Genomic DNA, 22400 nt, shown 5'->3' with positions numbered 1-22400 from the left:
ACAGCAATTAAGACACATATGAAAGAGACAGACACACACTTGCATATTTAATTCTTCATTGGAAAACAAATAATGGAGGCTTTCCAGTTGTGCCAGCATAAGTCTGGCACCATAAAGGGATAATGCATGAGAAGCTCAACAGCGGGATGTGTTCACCCAGCAAATCCCCCAAATATATCGGTTTCAATCCTGCAATAGACATGCAAATTCTGCAATGCAAAAATCACGTACTGTAAACAAAGACAAGTTTATCATCCACTCAGAAGCTTTTGGCATAGAAACGCCATCACATTCACAGTGAACACACATAGCATGTGCACATGCTTCACAATAGTGTCAATTTGTCCTTTAATTCCCTCACCAGTAACATAAAATTATTTAGAAATTTCAAAATAACCACTTTAAACTTCAGAGGCTTTTTTCCCTTTTCCTTTTTTTTTTTTTTTTTGAGCATTGCTATAAACACGGCGCTCGTATGCTTTGCATTTAAAATAAAAGCTGTGATTTAAGTGCATGCATGCTTAGGGGTATATGTGCAAACCGCGTGCTTTGTCCCATCAGTGCTCGTTCAGGCAGTTAGAAACGGCATCTCTCGTATGTGGATGCGTTTAAGTGTCTACATAGTGCAGTGAGTGCTGTTTTGTTTAGCTTTTTTATAAGCAGTGAAGAAGCTTGCAGATGAGTGCAATTTTCCAAAGGTACTGTAGGATAAAGTGGCCACTCGTGTTGGTAGAGTTCTTGCTTGCAAATTTAAAAAAAGAAGGGAAAAAAAGAACCTCTGATGCATGTACATGTACAGGTACAGCTTAGGAATTAAAAAACGGAAACTGACAACTATTTTCGCTTCAGGAGCAATAAAGAAAGTTTCATGAAAAACGCTACAGGAATAACTTAAATCTGCAGTCTCTGCATATAAATTTTGATTTAAGATCAGGAAATCAATGTGCATGAGTCTAACAATTTCTACTTCTGTCGAGTGAAGTGAGTTCCTTCCCTAAAAACAGACACTAAAACATGTTAAAGCACCGGTTTCCCCACACCATAAATTATTAAAATGTCCTTCGTGCTCATAGTGTTCTGATGAAAATGTGCAAAGATATTAAAAGACAAAAATAGGAATTGGGGATGTATGACTCAAGTGAATTATTCTTGTCCTGCAGCTTGAAATAAACGCCTTTTCTATTCAGCATCCACACATGGTGATTAATGGCCTTATAGATAAATTTCCATGTCCTTTAGGCCAGCCATAAACTCTAATCAGGACACACAGGGCTCTTCTCATGCAGGATTTGGCGGCAGCATCAGTCTCAGAGGGTCAAACAGTCTGCTGCAATTCGTATTTTCGTAGAATCAAAGAGCAAAGCAAACACATCCCTAGATTGTTGAAGTCCAAAAGGTCCCAGTCATCAGATAGGAGAAATGGAGCATTTAACCTCCCACATGAAGAAGGCCTACCTCAGTCACACTTAAGATACTGTATTATCACTTCCCTTCTGGCCTGCTGTACCACTTTGGATGCAAGCCGTGGGGTTTGAGGACCAGGCAGATGAGGAAGACTGAACACGGCATGATACAAAGAGCTCATGTTCAAGTGAGATGTTTTCTCAGACCACTGAAAGACAAAGCCCAAACATTTATGTTTATGTTAAGGAATTGTCTAAATAGTTAATATTCAGAATATTATCAACAAATTCCACCAAAAAAAGACTAACATTAAATTGGTGACGCTGTTGTGGTACATGGGGTATAATGATTTTTTTTTTTTTTTTTTTCATAGAAACTCTGCTTTTTGGACCCCTTTCCTACTTCCAGAGAGCCTTCTATTTTTAGCTCCCTCATGTAAATGATCTAAAAATAACAATCACTATCAACTAACCGAACCTTTGTCACAGGGATCGTCACTGCTGATGAGAGCTGGGTCTCCATCTATAACCTGAAGAGCCCACAGTTTGCAATCCCAATGATGGAGAGGTCAGGAGCAGGAGCAGGACTTTTAACTGAATTCAAAGTTCTAGTAATCAACGGTTCAAGACTTTTAAAGTAGTATATTTTGCCAGCATGAACCAGCACACAGTTTATTGGCCAGACCTACACAATCAAGTTGCTTTATATAGCAAGGTGAAGATCCTACAAAACTATAACACATAACCCAACACAAGCACTTGGCAACAGTGGGAAGAACAAACTCCCTTGCAATAGGAAGAGTGCTACAGCAGAACTGCAGTCGGGGAGGGGCCACCAGCTGCCTCAACTGCCTGGGTGGGGTGAAGCGCACATCATAAATTCAGTTCAAAGGGGTAACTGAGGGCAAAATATAAGAATTTAAAAACTACTACTAATAAAAGTACTCCAAGCAGTCCAAAGTTGACCTTGAAAGAAAAAACGTTATGTGATATATATTTATCTGCTAAGTTTTTTTAATGTCTGTTTCCCAGCATTTTGAATCTTTGTGATTGCACCTTCTATCTGCATTGTTGTCCAGTTACACCAGCCATAAACATGTTCACAGATTGGTGTTCACTAGTCTAAAAAGGGTCCCTGACAATATGTTACTAGAAATCTCTGTGGCCTGTTTGTGCTTAATGCAGAAGCTCTGAGCCACACACAGCTGTCAGGAAGTATTGAGAAACAGAAATGATTTCATTAAAAATAATGTCCATAACAGAAATGTTTAACCGTAATCACAGACACATAAATGGATGCAGTCTCTGTGCAAACATGGCAAATGTTGACAGCCCATATTAGTTGCCCACAGTCTTCACTGCTCTCAGCTTCCACCCTCTCATATTCATCTAATGGACACTGCATCCCCTGCAGTGTGTAAGTGGAACTATGAAGTTAAAAATGCACTTTGCAATAAGAAAGTAAAGTAAAGTACCACTCTCAGATGGACAGCAGGACACGCCGTGCTTTTCTGTAACATAGTGATGTGCGTGGCTGCGCCTGCGACACTCCTGTCTCCACCAGCAGCTGGAAGAAAAATAGAACCAAGCAAACTCACTGTGGCATCAATTTCATCTTATTTTCAATTAATCTGTTGCTTACAGCACAAGATATTTATATAACTTACTGTAAGACTGTACATAACACCATAATGAGAACACACCCAATCACACACAACACCAGCACCGTGGCAATGGTCTGTTGCCTGTGATTGGTTGCAACTACAGCGAGGAGGTCTGCATGCTCACACCTCATCCCGATAAAGCCTGGATGACATCTGCAACACAGAAAATCTGGATGAAAAAGAGCCGCTGATGGACTTTCATGACACCACTGCTGGCTAAAATGGAAAGTTACAACAGTTGTAGTTAAAGATTGTGATTTCATCCAATATCCAATGAATCATATTGATATCACAGACACCAGAATGCATATCGTTGTCGAATGTAAATCATTTTGCAAAATTTAGCAGAACAGCACAGGGCCATCTTGATGTGAACTAAATGATTTAAAGGCTCGAATTATTTCTGGTCACCAAAAATTATATAGAAAGGCTCGATATAATACCAAAAACAAACCCTACACACCCGGTGGAACATCTCACAAATAATTAGGTTTATGTAACGCCTGTAAAGCAGAAGTTTTTATTTTTAGGTGTAAAGATGGGTGGGGGGGGGGGGGGGGGGGGGGGTCAAACTTCAACAATTATGCAAATATGGAGATTTAATTATCTGTATTGGTATATGACATAATAAAAGATTCACAAAAATCCAAGAAACACTCTGTAAGAACTAACTGGCCACAAATGGCCACAATTTTTAGGCCTGAAAACTGGGGCCACGGGATATTTTTAATGTTTAAAAACATTAAAAATATCCTGTACTGGACATCATCGCGTTAGCTCAGGAATAAAATAATAAAAAAAAAAGAAAATCAACATCAGTGACAAAAGTTTGTATTTTTATCCACAAAAGCAGCTTTAGATTCTGCCATAAAGACTAAACCATATGTATTTGTGCATTTGAGATAATAAAACCCTGCGGACTCCTTTGACATGAATAAGATTATGATGCACTCACTGATGGTCTAATGGCTCAAGCAGGCCTTAATTGTTTCCACAAGACGATCCCAAACCAAATGAAGAATATATTAAAAAAAAAAAAAAAAAAAAGACTGTTTAGTTGGTCTGCTTTCAGTCCTGACTTGTTTAAGTGTTTGGAGCTTTATGAACCAAAAAAACAAAACAAACAAAAAGAAAAAACCCAGGAGATCTCAAAATTTTGAGCAGCTGATATTCTACAGCAATTAATAATCACATGCATTTAGATTTCAAAACATCTGCAACGGGTCTCCTCATTCCCAAAGTGCAGACTGTCACCAAAGGCAGAGGTGATGAGGGGATCTTGCTCACGTAACACTGCCTTGGTATCATTTTCTGTTCAGTGTGACGTTGACATGTTTTTCAAATAATTCTTTGGATTTACATTTTGCTCATTGTTGCAACACTTTTGAACAGCAGGTTGTACATCAGCAGGATTGCAGTGCCTTAAATTCCAGTTTCAAACAGTTTCAGCTTTAAACTGTAAAATTGTTGATTTTCATGTGAGAACCACAAACAGGATGCAAAGGTGGTGTTTTATAAGCATAAATCGACTAACTTACACACATGCGGGTGTCTCTTCCAGTATAAGGAAGCGGCACGTGCCGTGGAAGCAGAAGTGTCGGTGGGAGACTGGACAGTCGTCGAAATGAGACCGAACCGCTGCTGCTACAAACTCTGTTGAGATGAGACATAATGTTGGTGTTACTCTTCATGTTGTTGATCTTAATGATGTTACCATGTTTAAAGTTGACAGAGTGTTTTTGCAGTAGTGTTTCACACTGAAGCTAATAACCAAAATGAAAGTCTTTTGGTAGAGTAGCTAGCTAGTAGAAATCCATTTTATAGGTAAACCTGTTCAATCCAGTAACACAAATAATAATCAGTCAATCACATGGCAGCACCTCAGTGCATTTAGGCATGTAGACATGGTCAGGTTCGACCTGAAGCATCAGAATGGAGCAGAAAGGTGATTTAAGTGACTTTGAATGTGGTTTGGTTGGTGGTGGCATTTCAGAAACTGCTGACCTGCTCTCATAATCATCTTTAGGTCTGACGGCAAATGGACTGAAAAAGCAGCAGCAGCTCTCTGGGTAAAAATGCCTCGTTGATGGCAGAGGTGATGGGAAGAGAATGGCCAGGCTGCTTAAAGCCAAAAGCAAGGCAACAGTAACTCCACCGCTTGTTACAACCAGGGTTTGCAGAAAAGCATCTTTGAATGCAGAACTTGACAAACCTTGAAGCAGATAGGCTACAGCAACAGAAGACCACACTGGGTGTTACTCCTGAAGAACAAGAAACTGAGGCTAAGATTTGCCTGGCGCCACCAAAATTGGTCAGAAGAAGACTGGAAAAACATGCTTGGACAGATGAGCGCCTGCTGCAACATTCAGATGGTAGGTTCAGGATAGTGATGTAAAGGCATGCGGGATATTTACTTGGCACACTTTGGTTCCCTTAGTAACACCTGAGCACTTTTTGGGATGGGATAGAATGAGAAAGTCACATCATGTGCAGTGGACCAATCTGCAACACCATGCTGCTGTCGTGTCACTATGGACCAAAATCTCTGAGGAATGTTTCCAGCACCTTGATGAGTGTTTGCCATGAAGAATCAAGACAGGTCTGAAGGCAAAAGGAGGCTCAAACAGATTGCTTAATATAACTGTACCCATGATAAATGAACAGCCTACAGGAGCTCAGTATTTTAACTCAGTCTCTTCATATCTGTAAATTTTACCCAAGATTTGTAAATCATATGCAATCCCAGTGCCTGTATTCACAATAGTCAGGATGACAAAGGTGGATGTGATAACTCTAAAAATAGTATAAATCTACCAAGACCTGAAACAACACCACCTACGAAATCCTACAGTTGACACACCCACGCCACAAACGGTAGACTTTAGTTCCCAGCTGCGGACGGCTTTGTGGTGGCTCACGTCTTTCATTGTACCTGAGAGGAACAATTACAGTAAAGAACGTCAATGAAAACCCCCAGTGGGAGCATGCAAACAAAATCTTTTCCCATCAGTCTTACTGGGACTGAGTGCCCATCCCTGCAGGTTACATTGTTCTTAACAAAAAAAATAAAGCCTACAATGCAGCTTTTTTATCAAGCAGCAATCTCAGCTTTCCCTGTGAAACAAAACAACAGGACAAAAATAACCGATTAAATGAACACAAGGACAAAACATGACATTTCTTTTACATAGGCAGTACAGCCAACCAAATTCCTACACTACTGACTCAAACAAATGTGAATGCAGCACAACCATTCAAAAACAGATGCCACTTTGTGAGAGCGATGAACATCCAGACAGATAGTTGTATTACACGCTGCCTTCGTCACACACTTCATTCCAACGGTAAATGGGCTGTTGGACTGCAGTCTGCATGTATTGTCTCCTCCTTTCAGACTCTGTGAAAGCGCTCTGTTGTGCCTCAGGCATCTGCCTGACAACCCCTCTCACTTTCCATGTGATTTTGATGGCAATTTGAAGTAGGACTGAGAATGAATACATCCTTTAGGGCAAGAAAAGGTGTTTTTCAGATAATAATTCAACACTGTAGGTGCAGCTTTTGTAAAACAGCTAATTATATCCTGCTCATATACACTGGCCCTAATCTTTCATTTAACATAATTGTTCCCTGACTCACACTAAGAGGATCAATTATCAGCGCGCGCCACACTGTCTGCGTAATGTTAATGCACTGTTGGGAAACATTGCAGTGAGAGTGTATGGGTGCTGCCATGAACAGAAATATGACGTGAAATGCAGGAAACATTCCTATAGATGGTTTGACAGCGACCCCAGACTTCCTCTGCATCTTCACGTACATGTGACACTCATATACTGAAACTTACTTTTAACAGGGTGGATGTTGGTAGTAGTGGTTCCAGTGAGGCTTTTGGTTGCGCTGCTGCTGGTGTTTGTTGAAGAGCTGCTTGCTGAGGTGTTAGCAGCAGAGGAGGTGGCATTAATAGAAATGGTGGCATCAGTAACTGTTGCATTTGTCTGCCTTGGTCCGACTATAAAGAGAGAACCTGTTAACATATGATTACAGATGCAGAGAGAGTGGATAAAAGGACAGCGGCATGTGGAAAACATCTCAATCATGACCTTAGATTTTCATGGATCATGACTTGCTTACTTTTAACTGCAGGGATGTTGGTTGTGGTTGGAATTGTTGTACTTGTGCTTCTGCTGCTGGTTGCCGCAGAGCTGCTACTGGAGGCATCTGGAGGAGCAGTGGAGTTTATACTGATGGAAATATTGGCTTCAATAGTTACTGAACTGCTGTGCCCTGCTCCGAAGGTAAAGAAAGAGCCTGCAGAGAGAAACATAAACAGCTGTTAATTTAGGGCAGGTATAGTGTGAATATCACACACATAGGATTAACACCCCAAACCCTGCAGGACAAAAATACCTCAAATTTCACTGTTAACTCACAATCGAGTACCGTACATATTGTAAAAGTACCTATAGAAATTTTTTTAATACATATTAATATAATCTGATTGCTGGCCATCGATAGAAGCTTGTTTCTGACCAAAAAAATAATTTTTCTTCCTTTTATAAGCCAAAATTTCCACTTCCCAACTCAAACCTCTGAGAAAATTACTCAAAATTGAGACAGTAACAGAATAACCTGAAATTCTGACTTATGGATGGCTAAGAAATATTAACAATAATAATGTTTTTTTGTTTAGTGGCAGAAAGCAGCTTCCATACCCCTCCAAATGAAAACCAGGTATCTTTTATTCTCCTTATTACGATCAACCTGAAGGTTATATCTAACAGTCTACTCATGGACCATTATGACTTACTCTTCAATTTGATATTAATGCTTCATTGAGTAACAGGCACCCAACAATAGTAACAGGGTCAAGCACCCACTAAAAGGATGAGATGAAAGCACTATAAATACAGCTGGTCCCGTGAAGACACGCAATTACAACCGGAAAACTGAAAATAGATCCTAGAAATAGGCGCGGTGGTTTATTGTTTAAGGTGATGACTGACACCAAACGATTATGAGAAATGTGACTGCACACACTCTTCACCTTCCAGTCACAAATATAGTCAATAGAATAATTAGTCCAAGTAGATCACCCACATAAGTTAAAACACACCCACTAAAGCCATTTAAAATAAATAAATAATAAAGTTATTCAATTTAATGATTATATAACGTTAAATAATAGAGCCCAAAAAAGCACAGGGAGAGGAATGCTCACATTCAAGCTTATTAACTTTGTTTAATTTCTAATTAATTGTTTTTCAACACTGAACACAGCGTTTGACGTCACTTTCACGAGTGCGATTACAATCGGACGCTTTTCTGCAGGGTTGGCTACTCACCGCTAATGAGTAAAATTGTTCCCCAGAAAATCCGAGTCATCATGACGAGCAGCTCTCCAAACCGCAGGAATATGACGAGCAGTTTCACTGAAACGCGGGTGTGTTAAGAAGCCATATCAGTCATTAGTGTTGCAGACCCCGGGACAAGCAGCAGCCGCAGCGGCGACCATCAGCAGAGACCACATTTAATCCGGCGAGCATACACCTGACCTGTTCTCTAGTGTCAAACATTAACATCTGATCTATCCACAGCTTCTTTTGGGGCGCAGAAAACTAACCGCGGTCGACTTTACCTTCTTTGCCTTCCTGGATGTCCGAGGGTTTAACTTCACAGTGTTCCGTTGAGGAAATTGGTGTGTAATCCCGTCAGAGCTGACCAATTAGAGGCAGGGAGGGAGGGAGGGAGGAGGAGGAGGGGTACCATCCCATTATGACCTCAGTATGACATCTATGTTTATTTTTTAATTCTTAGCCCAAATGTAAGAGTTCAGTTTTTGTGTATTAATATTTAATCTGATTTAAAGTGTGAGAGAGATGTTCTTCTCCACGTCTTCTCCACTCCTGCTACATCAAGTTTAAAAAGAAATATCCAATAATAAATATTAAATGATTTTAAAGAAAAACACAACTCGTTTTTTTATTCTTATCCACTCTAACCGATTAAATGCCAATTAGAGTACAGAATTTCCCTTTAAGGCAAATTTTCATTTGAGATAGCCTAAATAAGAATTATTTTTTCGCCTCAGTGTTGCCTCATTAATATCATTAGGTTTCAAAATTAGTCAGAGTTTTCTTCTTTGGCTACTTTGGGGTTTCCTGCAGCTTTGCTGCTCCGTCTGTTCATTCATCTGTCCAACAGTTTGGTGCAGACCAGAATATCTTTTCTCTGACTGGCTGCGATCCCATAACATGTGTGGTGGGTATTTAGAAACTCAGAGGACAGTTTCTTGTGTGTAGTAATTCCCCGACCTTTAGCTAACAGTGCCAGCAAGCTGTTATCAGGTTCGAGAAAGCTGAAAACACGAGTGCTCAGATAAATAAAAGTGACCTGGAAATTCAAAGTATGTTTCCTAATATGTTAAAAAAAATAAATTCTTCTTGTATTCTTTTATCTGCTTCCTTGTCAGCTGCACAGTTACATTAGAGAGGATATCACCAAGCATTAATCCAGCTAAAACAGGGAACCTGCTGATTTACACCGCTCCTGTAGTGCTATAGCGGAGGCCTAAAAGTGACAAATTCTATCAATAAATACATTAATAATTAAATAAATGTGTCATTATACAACCAACTAATTAATCATGTCATTAATTAAATAAAATACAAGTAAAATTTGTGTAAAAACACATAATGTGCCGCAATATCTGATTAGTTACCCTGCACAGCAAGTCTTAGCAAGTCTTAGGCATAGCTCGCTCACTCATTTATGTATGATAGAATAATGTGAATGAAAAAACACAGAGTTCCAGAATAACAGTCTGGTTAAGAAATGAAGTGTTCCTGTCCAGTTAAGCAGGAGCGTTTTTTATTGAAAATACAAACAGTGAATGCTGAGTCTCTATAAATAGTGAAGTAATTTTAACAGAGGATCAAAAGTTCTGATGAAAGATTGATAGATTACCATAACACCAGTGACTGCGCAACATAGAAATGCCTTACTTTATGAAAGAATCCACTTCTTGACGCAATAAACACTTCAAATGACAGATTTACTAAGACTCAACCGCAAAAATGCGCCGATGAGGGCGGAGGGTTCTGCGGGTGATCGCAAATGAACAAGCATGGTGAAGGAACGAGTACGGTAGCCTACTAACAAAAATAATAAAGTGCAGGAGCAGTTTTTACTGTAATCTGGAGCCAACTTCAGAAAAATCGATACGTTTTATATACTGGGACAAGAGTTATGTCTGGAACTGATGGAGACTCTGTGGAATTTGGAGGGTGAGACAACCGTTTGCTGGATGCGTTTGACGACTGACCCGAATGATGAACAAAACAACACAAAATTACCGACTGCGCCAATTGTGCAATTGCATCCAACGCTCGATTTGCGCCTGAGAAAAGACATGCTTCCTTGTTTCTTTATGGGCCGATGAATATTATTATGAAGAACTGGAAACATATAGAGATTAGCTTTATGTATTCATAGTGTGTAGTCTGAAGATCTACAGGACACAACCAAAACAACTGGGAGAGCAACCCACCCGCTCTCATCCTAAATAAATTAACCCTCCTATCACAACTACAACAGGCGCAAATAAAACTTGTTTTATATATTAAATGATTTTCAGCGCCAAAGGACGCTTTTTTGCTGGCTGAATTTAGCTATACCTCTGACAGCTTTGACCACTCACTTTATCTTTAATGGCTTGAATATTTAACCACACTTGCTAAACGTGAATATTATATTTCCTCACTTGGAGAAAAAAAAAGCATTACCTTGCTCCAGCACATTTTGGTAGCCTCACACCAATATCAGTATGACTGTAATCATGATGTATTTTCCTTGAAATGTAAATATACACATTAGAGACTAGATATATATAGACACCTATAAAACTGCTAAACTACTCCCCTGCATCAGCTGCGGCTTTGCAATGCCATAAAAGAACAGCAGCAACATATCAAACCAGCTCCATCTGCTGGACATAAACAGCAAGTTTAAGATAAGATAAGATAAGATAACCTTTATTAGTCCCACACGTGGTTTATGGAGAAGAACGCTTAATAATAATACTTTTATTAAAAATATTTTTAAAATATATAATATACCATATAATATATAAACTGTATCAACAATTCAGCGTGAAGAGACAAAATATCGACTTAACCAGGAAAAGCAACATCTTGAGATTCATGTAAGTAATGCGAGCGCCTGCAGGAAGCTATGAAATGTTATGTAATTAATTGATAATAATAATTGATCATGGTTATATGCTTACCTAAATCGCCAGATTCCATTAAAAATTTTGTATTGTATTTACGTAACAAACATATTTTTTTGAGTGTACTGAGATCAGTTCTAGATCGCACGTTCTGTTTGCAGATGTTTTATTCAAATTTGAGATATTGATGTGTACCCTTTCGTGCAAATAGGTACTTTTTATATACTAGAATTTATCAGGAGTACCTCCTTGTACTCCTCTATGGTTGGGCAGCTTCGCTGATTTCATTTTTGCTGTTCTTAATTACTGACTGAGAGCACCAAGTGACATTAATTTTTTATCACACTTGCACACTGGCAAGATGGTAAATGGCATTTGTGGCATTTGAAAAGATCTGGTAATACATCAGCTGAGTGATCTATTTGGTCGTGTGTGTGCGTCAACCTGCTGATTGCAAAACTGCAGCCAGTCAGGCCACCGCAAGTGATCTGCAGCCGCGTGCTTGACCTTGTGCGTAGAGGATTATTTGATGCGGGACTGACGTCTGGTTTGTTTTCAGACTTGATCGTGCCACTTCTTTTTAGCATTTTACCACCTCCTTTGACCAACAATGTCGCATGCTGGTGCACAAAAGGTAATTGAGCAAATTTGTCTTTTTTAGTAAATCGTCTGTTTTGGAGTTTAAACTACCTTTACTGTGTTTGTAGAAGCTTTATGCAGATGTGCAGTATGGCTATATTACTTGGTAGCTGTTTAGGTGATACACCTTGCAGGGTAATGTGACGGGCTTTAGTTTTTAAATGTGATTTTACTACATTTCTAACGCACATAATTTCTTTCTAAGACAATGTAACAACAAAACAAAACAACTGTGATCTAGCTATCTGTCTGTCTGTATGTCTGTCTGTTTATTTTAACAGGGCAGTCCTCTGACACTGGTGCTGATGATTGCTTCTGCATCCATTGGAGGGACTCTTCAGTATGGATATAACCTTGCAATAATGAATGCTCCCACAACTGTAAGTTTTTGTATTTTAAATGATTTCCTGCCATTACTTTATAGCTATACACATACATGTGAGTGCATGTGGTTTCTAAAAGAGTTGACAAGGGTCATGCACTGATAGTACATGTACTTAGCTACTTATGAAAACTGTTGCCTGTTATTTCACATTTGGGTCACGGTGTAATTTGGCAAAAACAAGAATTGGGTTACTTGTGCCTGTGATTAGTCATTCTTATTGTATTGCTTTCAGTTTTTTTTTAGGAACTGATTCTGGATGCAGTTTTATGTTTTGCCCAGCAGCTGCACTGATTAAAGAGCACAAACTTTACCCAGAAGCAAACAATTCTGCAACCTTTTGATAATTCACAATAACACTTACACCTGCTTCCTGATGTGGATTCATAAAATATAATATTTAAGGTTTCTTTGTTGAGAAGATCAATAATAAAAACTGGCTAAAGGAGCTACAGTGTGGCTCAGATGTAATAAAAGTGGTAATAAGTGCTGGCCTGTCTCTTCTTCTCTCACAGTTTATCCAAAGTTTTATCAATGAAACATTCTTGGAGCGATGGGACGTCCAGCTGGAGGAATACCAGGTGACGTTAGTCTGGACAATCATTGTCTCCATCTTCTCGTTGGGGGGGTTTGCTGGAGCTCTTATTGCAGGACCTATGACCATACGCTTTGGGAGGTAATGTAGCATGCACGTGTAAAGGTATAAAAGCACATGTGCACTAGGTTACAAATTGAGACTTCAACATGCAAAGAACAAATGATCAACCTACTGTCCGAATGATAGATCGTTCATTTACTTTCCTCCATCACGTGTAAATACTGTTCTGCAAAAGTCTTGCACTTTTATCATTTCTTTATACTGTGCTAGGAAAAATAGAAAGTAGGAGCAGTGTGCAAACATATGTGAAAATACAGCATATACAAATTGAACAATTCCAACGAGTTTGAAAGTCAGTATTTGGTATGACCCCCTTTACTCTTCAACACACTCTGAACTGTGTTAAGCAGCTTTTTTTTTTTGTCTTGTAATTTCTTTAAGCAGTCTTCAGGAATTGTTCTCCAGGCTTCTTTAAGGTATTCAGAACTCTTGTTGGATGTTAGCTGCCTTTTGTTCTTTTCTCTGTCAAGATGAAGAGACTTTCTGTTTTTCTCTTCTCTTCAGTTTCGTCAAATTTTTTAAGGACACACTGAACACCATGCCAAAAATAGCAAATTTTTCAGCTATTAGCACCTTGGTGGTGCAAAAATACTATTTTATGCCTTCAAACTGTGCTATCTTTTACATTTTCATAAATTCAGTGAAATAAATGTAGACAAAGGTCAGTGTTAAGAGGCTCAGGTACAAGGACTGGACTGAAAATGAGTGAAAAAGTAGCCAAAGAAACAGCAAAAAGTTACAAGAAGTCTAGATCCTTGGAAACTAAATATAAAGAAAGGAGACTTGTCCCAAGACTTTTGCACAACACTGCATATTTATATAATGACTTGAGTTTTGATTTTCTTTTATACTCATGTTGATTATGATTGATTCCTGCACCTTTACTGTAGTGCTTTTAAATGATGAAGCTGTGTTTTTTTTTTTTTTTCTTGTGTCCTCAAAACTAAAAGTCTAACAATGTTCAAGTCTTCCTGGCTTCATCTGTGGCACTCAACCAAAGCTGTCAGTGCGCCCCAGGGTGTCTATGGCTACAATGTAGCTTGCCATCACCAGTGTGTGAATGTGTGTGTGAATGGGTGGATGACAGGTTGTGTAAAACGCTTTGGGGTCCTTAGGGACTAGAAAAGCACTATACAAATACAGGCCATTTACCATTTACCATTTTACTCTAGAATAAATATTCCTGCGTAGTGGTCTTGTAATATGACGTAACATCTCATCCATCAGTCTGTATTAAAAAAATAATAATAACAATTAAAAATAACTGTTGTCATTTTTCTCCTGAAGGAAGAAGTGCCTGCTGCTGAACAACATTTTTCTCATGACTGCTGCACTCTTAGCACTGACGAGTAGAACCGCCAGATCTTTTGAGATGATCATGATCTCACGTGTCCTGGTTGGAATAAATGCCGGTATGTTAGTACAACGTCTAAGTAATATGCATGCAAACCGGTAAACTCAGGTATCCTTACCATAACAGAGCAATGCAAGCAAAATATAATATAATAAAAATAACTATTCAACAAACACTCCTAAAAGAACATGATCATTCTACAGGTATCAGCATGAATGTGCAGCCCATGTATTTTGGAGAAAGTGCACCAAAGCACTTAAGAGGAGCTATCTCTTTGTCATCAGCTGTGTTTACAGCATTCGGTGTCGTGTTAGGACAGGTGGTCGGACTCAGGTTTGTTCATCGTGCGGCTTATAATTGTTGACAATCTCTATAATCTGTTGACAAAGAAATGTGTTAAGTAGATTTCACAAATATCCACAGTAACACTCTGGATTATTTATTTAAAGAGAGATTTTGGGCAGTGAGCCGTGTTGGCAGTACCTTCTTGCCAGTAATGCCATTCCTGGACTCATTCAGCTCCTGACCCTGCCATGGTTCCCAGAGAGTCCCAGATATCTGCTCATTGATAGAGGAGACAAGGAGGCTTGTATTAATGGTGCGTACAGTATTATGTCAACCAGCAGCGAACAGTACATCACCCCCTACCACTCTCATCTAAGGACATTTTTCATATATAAAACATATTTTAGACAGAAATCATTATCAAGTGTTAATTTTATTTTTTGATTTTTATGTTCAGCTCTGAGACGCCTGCGAGGCTGTGAGGTCCAGAGTAGCGAGCTGGATGAGATCCTGCAAGAACAGGCTGAAACCAAAGGAATGAGGGCGAGCCACCCCTGGGAGCTTTTTACTGATCGCTCTGTACGCTGGCAGCTCATCTCTGTCATGATCATTAGCAGTGCCATGCAGCTCTGTGGCAATGACTCGGTAAGAAGAAATTTCATCCGTGCTGTGATCTGAGAGATGTTTTGTGTGTGTTCTGGCTGTGAGGGTGTGTCAGGATCGCTGAAATCTGACTTATCCTGAAATGCATCAGATGTTTGTTTGGCCACAGGTTAATTTGAAAGTTGATCAGAAATTGTAGATGATGGATGGGTTTCTTAGTGTTTCTGCATGTCACATTAATTATGTATGCTGGTGATTAAGTATCAGGCCTCACTGTACTACTGGATGAATAATATGTGATGCCTGCTGTTTTGCCTGAAAAGCATGATAGGAACCTTCATACCACACATACAGACTAAATTTGAGAGCTACAAGTTTGTCATAAGGAAAAGTGCTGACTACATGATCATGTGTTTCAAGGCTTTTAACCACATGCTTGAGGTTTTAGAGAGGGCAGTGGGTATTAACACAATTACCTTTGTACAAATACTACCGTAATCAGCTTATTAAAAACTTGTAAAATCGAATGATGGTTTTCAGTGACCTCACATCTTCTGTTTTTCTTGCAGATTTACTTTTATGCATCATATGTGTTTAAAGAGGCTGGAATACCAGATGACAAAATCCAGTATGCTACAATCGGCACCGGGACATGTGAATTCACAGCCTGTATAATGTGTGTAAGTACCCATAATTAAAGCTCACATTATGTAACCAGCTACATCCAAAGAGAGACTGTTTGCATTGTTTTTAAAGCTGTATTGAAGGCTGCAGAATAAGGACTGAAAATAACCCCTACTAGTGTATATGCAGCCAGTAAGCGGGAACACCTACATGACCTTGCATAAATGTGATACAGCAATCATTTTAGCAGGGTGCACAACATTACGCACAGCTACTAAGTCTGTTAAAAATTGATTGAATTGCTAAAGAGTCATTATAACCCTTTTGTTTTTCTGGGTATTTCTGAATCTTTCTGTGGATACAAAGACACCAAGTTAAAGTAGCAGTTCTGTAACAATGGGGAGTGCCTCTCCAGTGGGGGACAGAGCCATTGCATGCAGGGAAAATAAAGACACAAGCAGTAGCTGATGCTCCCTTTACTTTAATCCTTAATAATTGACAAAAATTAAAAACAAAATAAACGTAATAATATGTTTCCTGCTTCCCTAGGAATTAAGAGAGTAGGTAGCAGTCAGGCACTGCTATTTAAATACACTTGATTAATGGATCATCAGCATGTGTTGTGTCCTATAAAAGCAGAAGTTTGAGAAGTTTTCTGGTTTGGCCCATACATACCCCGTACAGGGGAAAATCTACAACAGAATGACTTGAAAAGAGAATAAACAAGGTGTTGTTCATACATCAACCTGACTGAAAAAGTGTGGCAGTACCTTAAGAAAACTGTGCACAAACAAATGCCTGCACATTTCAATGAACTGAAGCAACACTGTAAAGAACTGTAGGCTAAAATTCCTGCACAACAATGTGAAAGATTGATAAAGTTATACAGAAAAGGAATATTTTGAGTGATTTCTGCTAAAGTGGTCCTACGAGCTACAGAATTATGGGGTTTATCTTGTTTGTTTGTCTGTTTAAATGTAAAAAGTTTTTCATACAAGTTTATTGACCTTCACAGCAGTAACAAGATTTTAATAGGTTAATGAAAAAAGTAAAGAAGCAAACACAAGTTTGAAGGTCTGTAAACCTTGGATAGTTGTATAGTTGTTTGTATCTTAAGTTAACTGACTGACTTCTATTAAACTATTTATCTAATTCATTGCAAAGATGCAGATAAAGTTATTTACTTACAGCATTAGCCTTCCCAACTTAAAAAGAGGCTGCCCATTTTGACTACAAATACATTAACTGTTTATAAATGACACAAGAGAGAGGTGGGCTTACATTTGGTGGGCAAACAAAGTATTTAACAGCCATATTCTGAGTATGTTTACTCCACTTTGCTTTCCTCAAAAACTAATACTAATAAAATAAAAATACTTTGCTTTTGCTCAGTCATTCTTTCTGCTGCATGTTGGTTACCTAACTCTCGTGTTCTCACTTGACACAATAAGAACAAAGTCTGATGCACATTTTGATTCTCTTAGAACCTGCTGGTAGAGCGCAAAGGTCGGAGGTTCATGCTGGCAGGAGGCTTCACCCTCATGACCTTCTGGGCTGTCGTCTTCACGATCGCTCTGTCATTTGAGGTAATCAGCTTACTTTAAATGTGAACATCAGCTCATTTATGTGATATATATATATATATATATATATATATATATATATATATATATATATATATATATATATGCACACACACACAATATTGAATTTAGGTATCGTAGTTATCTGTACTGTCATTAAACCAGGTTTCCCCAGATTGACTAAAGTGACTAAAGCCATCTAGTTCTTTATAGTTACTGTACTTTATTAAGGATTGTGATTATTTTGTATGAGCTTTAACCAGTGGTAAGGAACTAAGACACATCAGTGTCAAAGTCAAACCACTGGGAGGCATTGTGAGCTGGCATTCAGGCACATGTTGATATTTATCTAGAGAGAAGAGAAATGCATAATGGACAAAGAATAGAGGGGAAAAGTAGGAAGTGATGAGACATATTTGGGTTTGGAGTTTTTACAGACTTCTCTTGTCACAACTCTATGGTCTCTGTCAGATATAATAATGTTCTTGACTATGAGTTGCTCACTGCTTTCCTCCCCACATGCACACAGCACCATATAACCTGGATGTCGTACCTGACCATGACCTGTGTCTACACCTATATTCTCAGCTTTGGCATGGGACCAGGTAAGTCTTTTACTGGGATTTTACATGTGACAGGTTCAAAATGTTTCAGTACTCAACATACATTTGAAACAAAATGTCATCGTGTTTTACTATCTACACATTTTACTTATTTAGATCAACATATTTACTACATTTTATCAGTTTTCAGCATCTTACTTGGTTGGCTACTCCTTTGTTCATCTCCACAACTAAAGTAAAATGACTATGCACTGTATCACTTTGATACACTACAGAGTATTGCAGGAGTGTGTAAAAGTGTGATACAATGGTTATATTGATATATCTAACCAGTACGATTTTGTTTTCTTTGTTTTTTCTTAGCTGGAGTGACTGGCATTCTTCCCACAGAGATCTTCAATCAGGCGGCTCGGCCGGCAGCCTACATGATTGCTGGCTCCATGATGTGGCTCAACCTGTTCGTCGTTGGAATGATCTTCCCATTTTTAGTAGTCAGTCTGTTGCTACATCCATACTTTAGTCAGCGTCTGTACATCTGTCCATGCATCCATCCAATTAGCAAACCTGCAGTGAGGAGAAATAAGCACAAGAATGGTGTTCATGTGCCAATAATATTATTACTAAGACAAGACTGGGGCACTGTATAAAGCGCTTTTCATGTTACCATGTTATTTAATAGTGGAGATGACTAGATGGTACAAAGATAGGTTAGTTTTCAGTGTGCTGCTTGATATTTACTTGTCTCTCTGAATAGTGTCCCAGCTCTACCACTACAGAAAACAGAAAAGACAAAGAAAACAAAAGCCAGTGGGTCACATGGGTTTAGTCCATGTCGGAAAACCAAGATGCCAAATGAGACAGTAGCACCCCTCCAACATTACAATTATATACCATTTGTGTTAAAATGCTGACTATTAGATAGCTTACCATCTTAATATTGGAGCTGGTAAGAACACAAATTTAGGAGCTGCATTTTTGGAGTTCAACCCACAATAGGGACTAACAGTCATGATGCATCAGTATATCAATATACAGGCCCTATAAGTGATGTACAAAATAATCCTCTTAATATTTCTTTTAGTATATGGCTTAAAAAATGTATAACTGCAAAATATCAAAATACAGCTTTCTAAGTGGATGGGTGAAAAAACTCACCTGAAACTCATCCTACTCCCACTACTCCAGGGGCCTCAAAGTCCAGGCCTCGAGGGTGTCCTGCAGTTTTTAGATCTCACCCTGGGTCAACACACCTGAATCAAGTGATTAGTTCATTACCGGGGCTCTGGAGAACTTCAAGACATGTTGAGGAGGTCATTTATTCATTTAAATCAGCTGTGTTGGATCAAGGACACATCTAAAACCTGCAGGACTCCGGCTCTTGAGGCCTGGAGTTAAACACCCCTTACATAAGTGATTTGGTGTATGCCCTTCCTGATGTTGCCCCCTCTATTTATCCAGGGTTGTGACTGGCACTAGAAAGAAATTGGCTGTTGCCCCCTGTGGCGAGTTAAAGCAGAAGAAACACCACTGAGCTTGAACCTCTTTTTTTTTTTTAATAGTGAATGTAGTTAGCTAAATACAGCTTGTTTCTCCCAATGATAAATTGAATACACAGAATTTTTAATGTAGTGTTTGATAAATGTATTACTGATAACATTTTGTTTTCCCTTCACAGAGCGGGCTGCGTGAGTACTGCTTTGTGCCTTTTGCAGCGATCTGCCTGTTGTCTGCACTGTATGTTGGCCTTTTTCTGCCTGAGACCAAGGGGAAGTCTCTGTCAGTCATCATGCGTGAATTTCACAGGCTCAATTTCAAAGGCCAGGAAAACCATTTTGAAGCTCAAACCAAACCTCAGTATCAGCTGGGCGAAGTGTGTCTTTCCACAGCCTTGTAGACAGACTTTTTCTCCAGAAACATGCAGTCACACCCAGCGCATGCCTTACTTTGACCTGATCTGCATCAGCGGGAAGAAGTTTTGTGGTTTGGGAGCTGCTTTTCATATCTTTGAAAAACATTATCTGAAATGTTTTTCCTGTGAGGAAAATGGCAATTTAAAGAATTTATCTTTGACTTTTTCACATTATGCTTTATGTCACTGATTGATGTGAGACAACAAGTCATTGAAACTACTTTATATTAAGTGTACTGTAATAAGGTATAAATCATCTTTTCCACAGAAAGTTATATTTTTGTTATTAGACAGAGCTGGATACCGAAGACCTGATTCAGCAAATTAAAAAAATGCATTTTTATGATGTTTTGTTCTTTTATTATTATTAATAAATAACAACAGACATGACAAAAAAAAAAGGTCACCACACTGACATCATGAATAAAACCCATGGTCCTTTCAATTCATCAAGGTAAACTGCTTCTTACATTATCCTTTCAGCTGGTAGTTGAAAGGCATTTTATGCTGAATACTTGGTTTTGTTTTAATCAGTAAAGCATCTTTTTTTTTTTTTTTTTATCTTTGTGACACATAGTCCAGAAACACAACAAAGTTATAACAATACAGAACAGACCAGAGAACTGCAGTACAAGAAGTTAGAGCACTGGAAACATAAATGTTCATCTGGATGAAACCAGAATACAGGAGGAAGAAAATCAGACAATCCAACAATACAAAATAAAAAGTGGTAGCAGTGTGTGTTAGAAATGACCACAGTGGTTACTTTTTTATTCACATATTATCATTATTAATAGTCCAACTGTCTATATGTTGAACTTTGTTAAAGACTGCACAACACTTTATATTAAAGTGGCTGTCTTCAGAGACTAAAACGTGAGGCTGAAGATTAATGTCCAGTCTCAAATCAGAGCACAAAAGCAAAAAAAGAAGAAATGAAGGTTATTCCAACTGACTTCCTGCTGATTTGAGTGTAATCTTACACACATTTTCACCAAAATGTTGCCAGAAATAGCTCTTAGATGGGATCTTTGCCATGCTGGTCAACATTGTGATCTATAACCATATTGAAAGATAGAGACATGAGCAAGGCAAGGACAGCAAAGTTTACCTGTCTAATGCTTTTCAACAACACAGCAGTTTAGAGCCTAACATGGTCCCTCTATGCTCTCCTATCAGTCTGCTCTTTCTCTACACACTTCCCAAGATCTTGGTTCTGAAATCATTACTACAGAATGATGGCAGCTTGTTTACAGCCGTGGTTGCCAAACTTTTGCCAAACCCATTCTTTCATCCACAATAAAATGATGCCAGTCCACCATGACAATGTTTAATAATCATCACTATCACTTAAAAAAGGATCCAAGACAAATCTTGCTGAAATAAGGATCAGCATTAGCACAAACAAACTCATGTTTTTAAAAATTTCTCATAGATCACGTTGACCCTATAGTTTCACTACATATTTTATCCTTAGTCTAATGTTTTTATTTTCCAACACTGTTTTCTGCATACACTGTAAAATCTAATTAGTTCCCAGAACTCAAAAAAAGTGAGGAAACTTGTTGCCTCAAAAAAATTGAGTAAAGCTTAGCTAAAAATGACTAAATTAGGACAACTTATTTATTTTGAGTACTCTGTACAAGCTCATTTGTTCCCAGAACTCAACAAAATTGGATCAAGTTTACTTAAGATGACCAAGTTAGGGCAACTTACTCATTTTGAGTATACTGTACAGCCTTGTTAGTTCCCAGAACTCAAAAAAATTAAGGAAACTCGTTGCCTCAAAAAAACTAAGTAAAGCTTACTTAAAAAAAGATTTTTGAACTTCATTTTTTGAAACATATACTTTTAGTTTTTTACATGTCCACTTAGGTGGACAACATACCTTTTGACTGGGTGGCATGGTATGGAGTGACACATCAGTGTCCAATGTAGTGGTTTATGTGCAAGTATACCATCAACACTAACACAAAAATAAGATTTTGACCACTATGTGTGAAAGGGTTAAATATACTGATGCTCAAGCTGTTCAAGCTCTCAAGATCATGCATACCCATAAGGCGACTAAGCTAAACACTGACATCTTTCAAACCTTTCAGGTTTGCTTCCGTTTCATTGGTGTATCAGTAAATTTTATCTTCATCGGGCTGTCAATGAAAACAACATTTTGGAGACGGAAACATCAACACAAAAAAAAAAAACAAGAAAAAGTTACAAGAATAACAAAAACACATCAGTAATTAAATCTTTTAAACCCCAACATGTAATGAGGGACTCCGTTTGCAGTGACATAACACGCCCATGCTGCACACACAGTCAATAAATGGTGTTCTTTTTATCTGTGTATCAGATCTGCACGTCCTTAGCTCGTTGTACTTTTTCATGTTTTTCTGTGTGTGTTACAGATTAAAAATTAATTTCTAACCAGAAAACAGACTATACTGGCACAGCTGCAGTCATAGCAACTATGGGACTACGTTCAGTTATCCTTATCACTCACATC

General features: G+C 38.5%; 2 protein-coding genes and 1 long non-coding RNA gene across 3 annotated transcripts; 1 reads left to right on the top strand and 2 right to left on the bottom strand.

Moving 5' to 3' along the window:
• Window positions 1-34: 34 nt before the first annotated feature.
• Window positions 35-8775, bottom strand: tgfa (transforming growth factor, alpha; the record flags this gene model as incomplete). The annotated part of the gene is made up of 7 exons (XM_085159331.1): window positions 35-1612; window positions 2879-2970; window positions 3071-3220; window positions 4606-4720; window positions 6912-7091; window positions 7199-7375; window positions 8703-8775. Coding segments are annotated over 7 exons (795 nt in total), but the record flags the coding sequence as incomplete, so codon positions are not given.
• Window positions 8776-11431: 2656 nt separating this feature from the next.
• LOC146518247 (solute carrier family 2, facilitated glucose transporter member 11-like) lies at window positions 11432-19879 on the top strand. The gene is made up of 12 exons (XM_085161191.1): window positions 11432-11928; window positions 12215-12313; window positions 12831-12991; window positions 14261-14385; window positions 14531-14660; window positions 14777-14925; window positions 15070-15257; window positions 15785-15895; window positions 17324-17425; window positions 17952-18027; window positions 18349-18476; window positions 19661-19879. Exons 1-12 carry the CDS (start codon window positions 11905-11907, stop codon window positions 19877-19879), a joined length of 1512 nt encoding a protein of 503 aa, XP_085017317.1. The 5' UTR covers window positions 11432-11904.
• LOC146518248 (uncharacterized) lies at window positions 14795-19667 on the bottom strand. The gene is made up of 5 exons (XR_014874302.1): window positions 19141-19667; window positions 18913-19023; window positions 18724-18755; window positions 18316-18549; window positions 14795-14885 (listed from the first exon to the last, which is right to left on the bottom strand). It is a non-coding gene; the product is annotated as an uncharacterized LOC146518248 (long non-coding RNA).
• Window positions 19880-22400: the final 2521 nt, after the last annotated feature.

Source organism: Neolamprologus multifasciatus, chromosome 5 (assembly GCF_963576455.1).
Source record: "Neolamprologus multifasciatus chromosome 5, fNeoMul1.2, whole genome shotgun sequence".
NCBI classification, from domain to species: Eukaryota; Metazoa; Chordata; class Actinopteri; order Cichliformes; family Cichlidae; genus Neolamprologus; species Neolamprologus multifasciatus.
This window is presented reverse-complemented; position numbering and strand designations above follow the sequence as displayed.

Coding starts and splice junctions, on each gene's coding strand:
- LOC146518247 (XM_085161191.1), top strand. CDS start 11,905: ATGTCGCATGCTGGTGCACAAAAG. Junction 14,661..14,776: donor GGACAGGTGGTCGGACTCAG/GTTTGTTCATCG, acceptor ATTTATTTAAAG/AGAGATTTTGGGCAGTGAGC. Junction 18,477..19,660: donor TGATCTTCCCATTTTTAGTA/GTCAGTCTGTTG, acceptor TTCCCTTCACAG/AGCGGGCTGCGTGAGTACTG.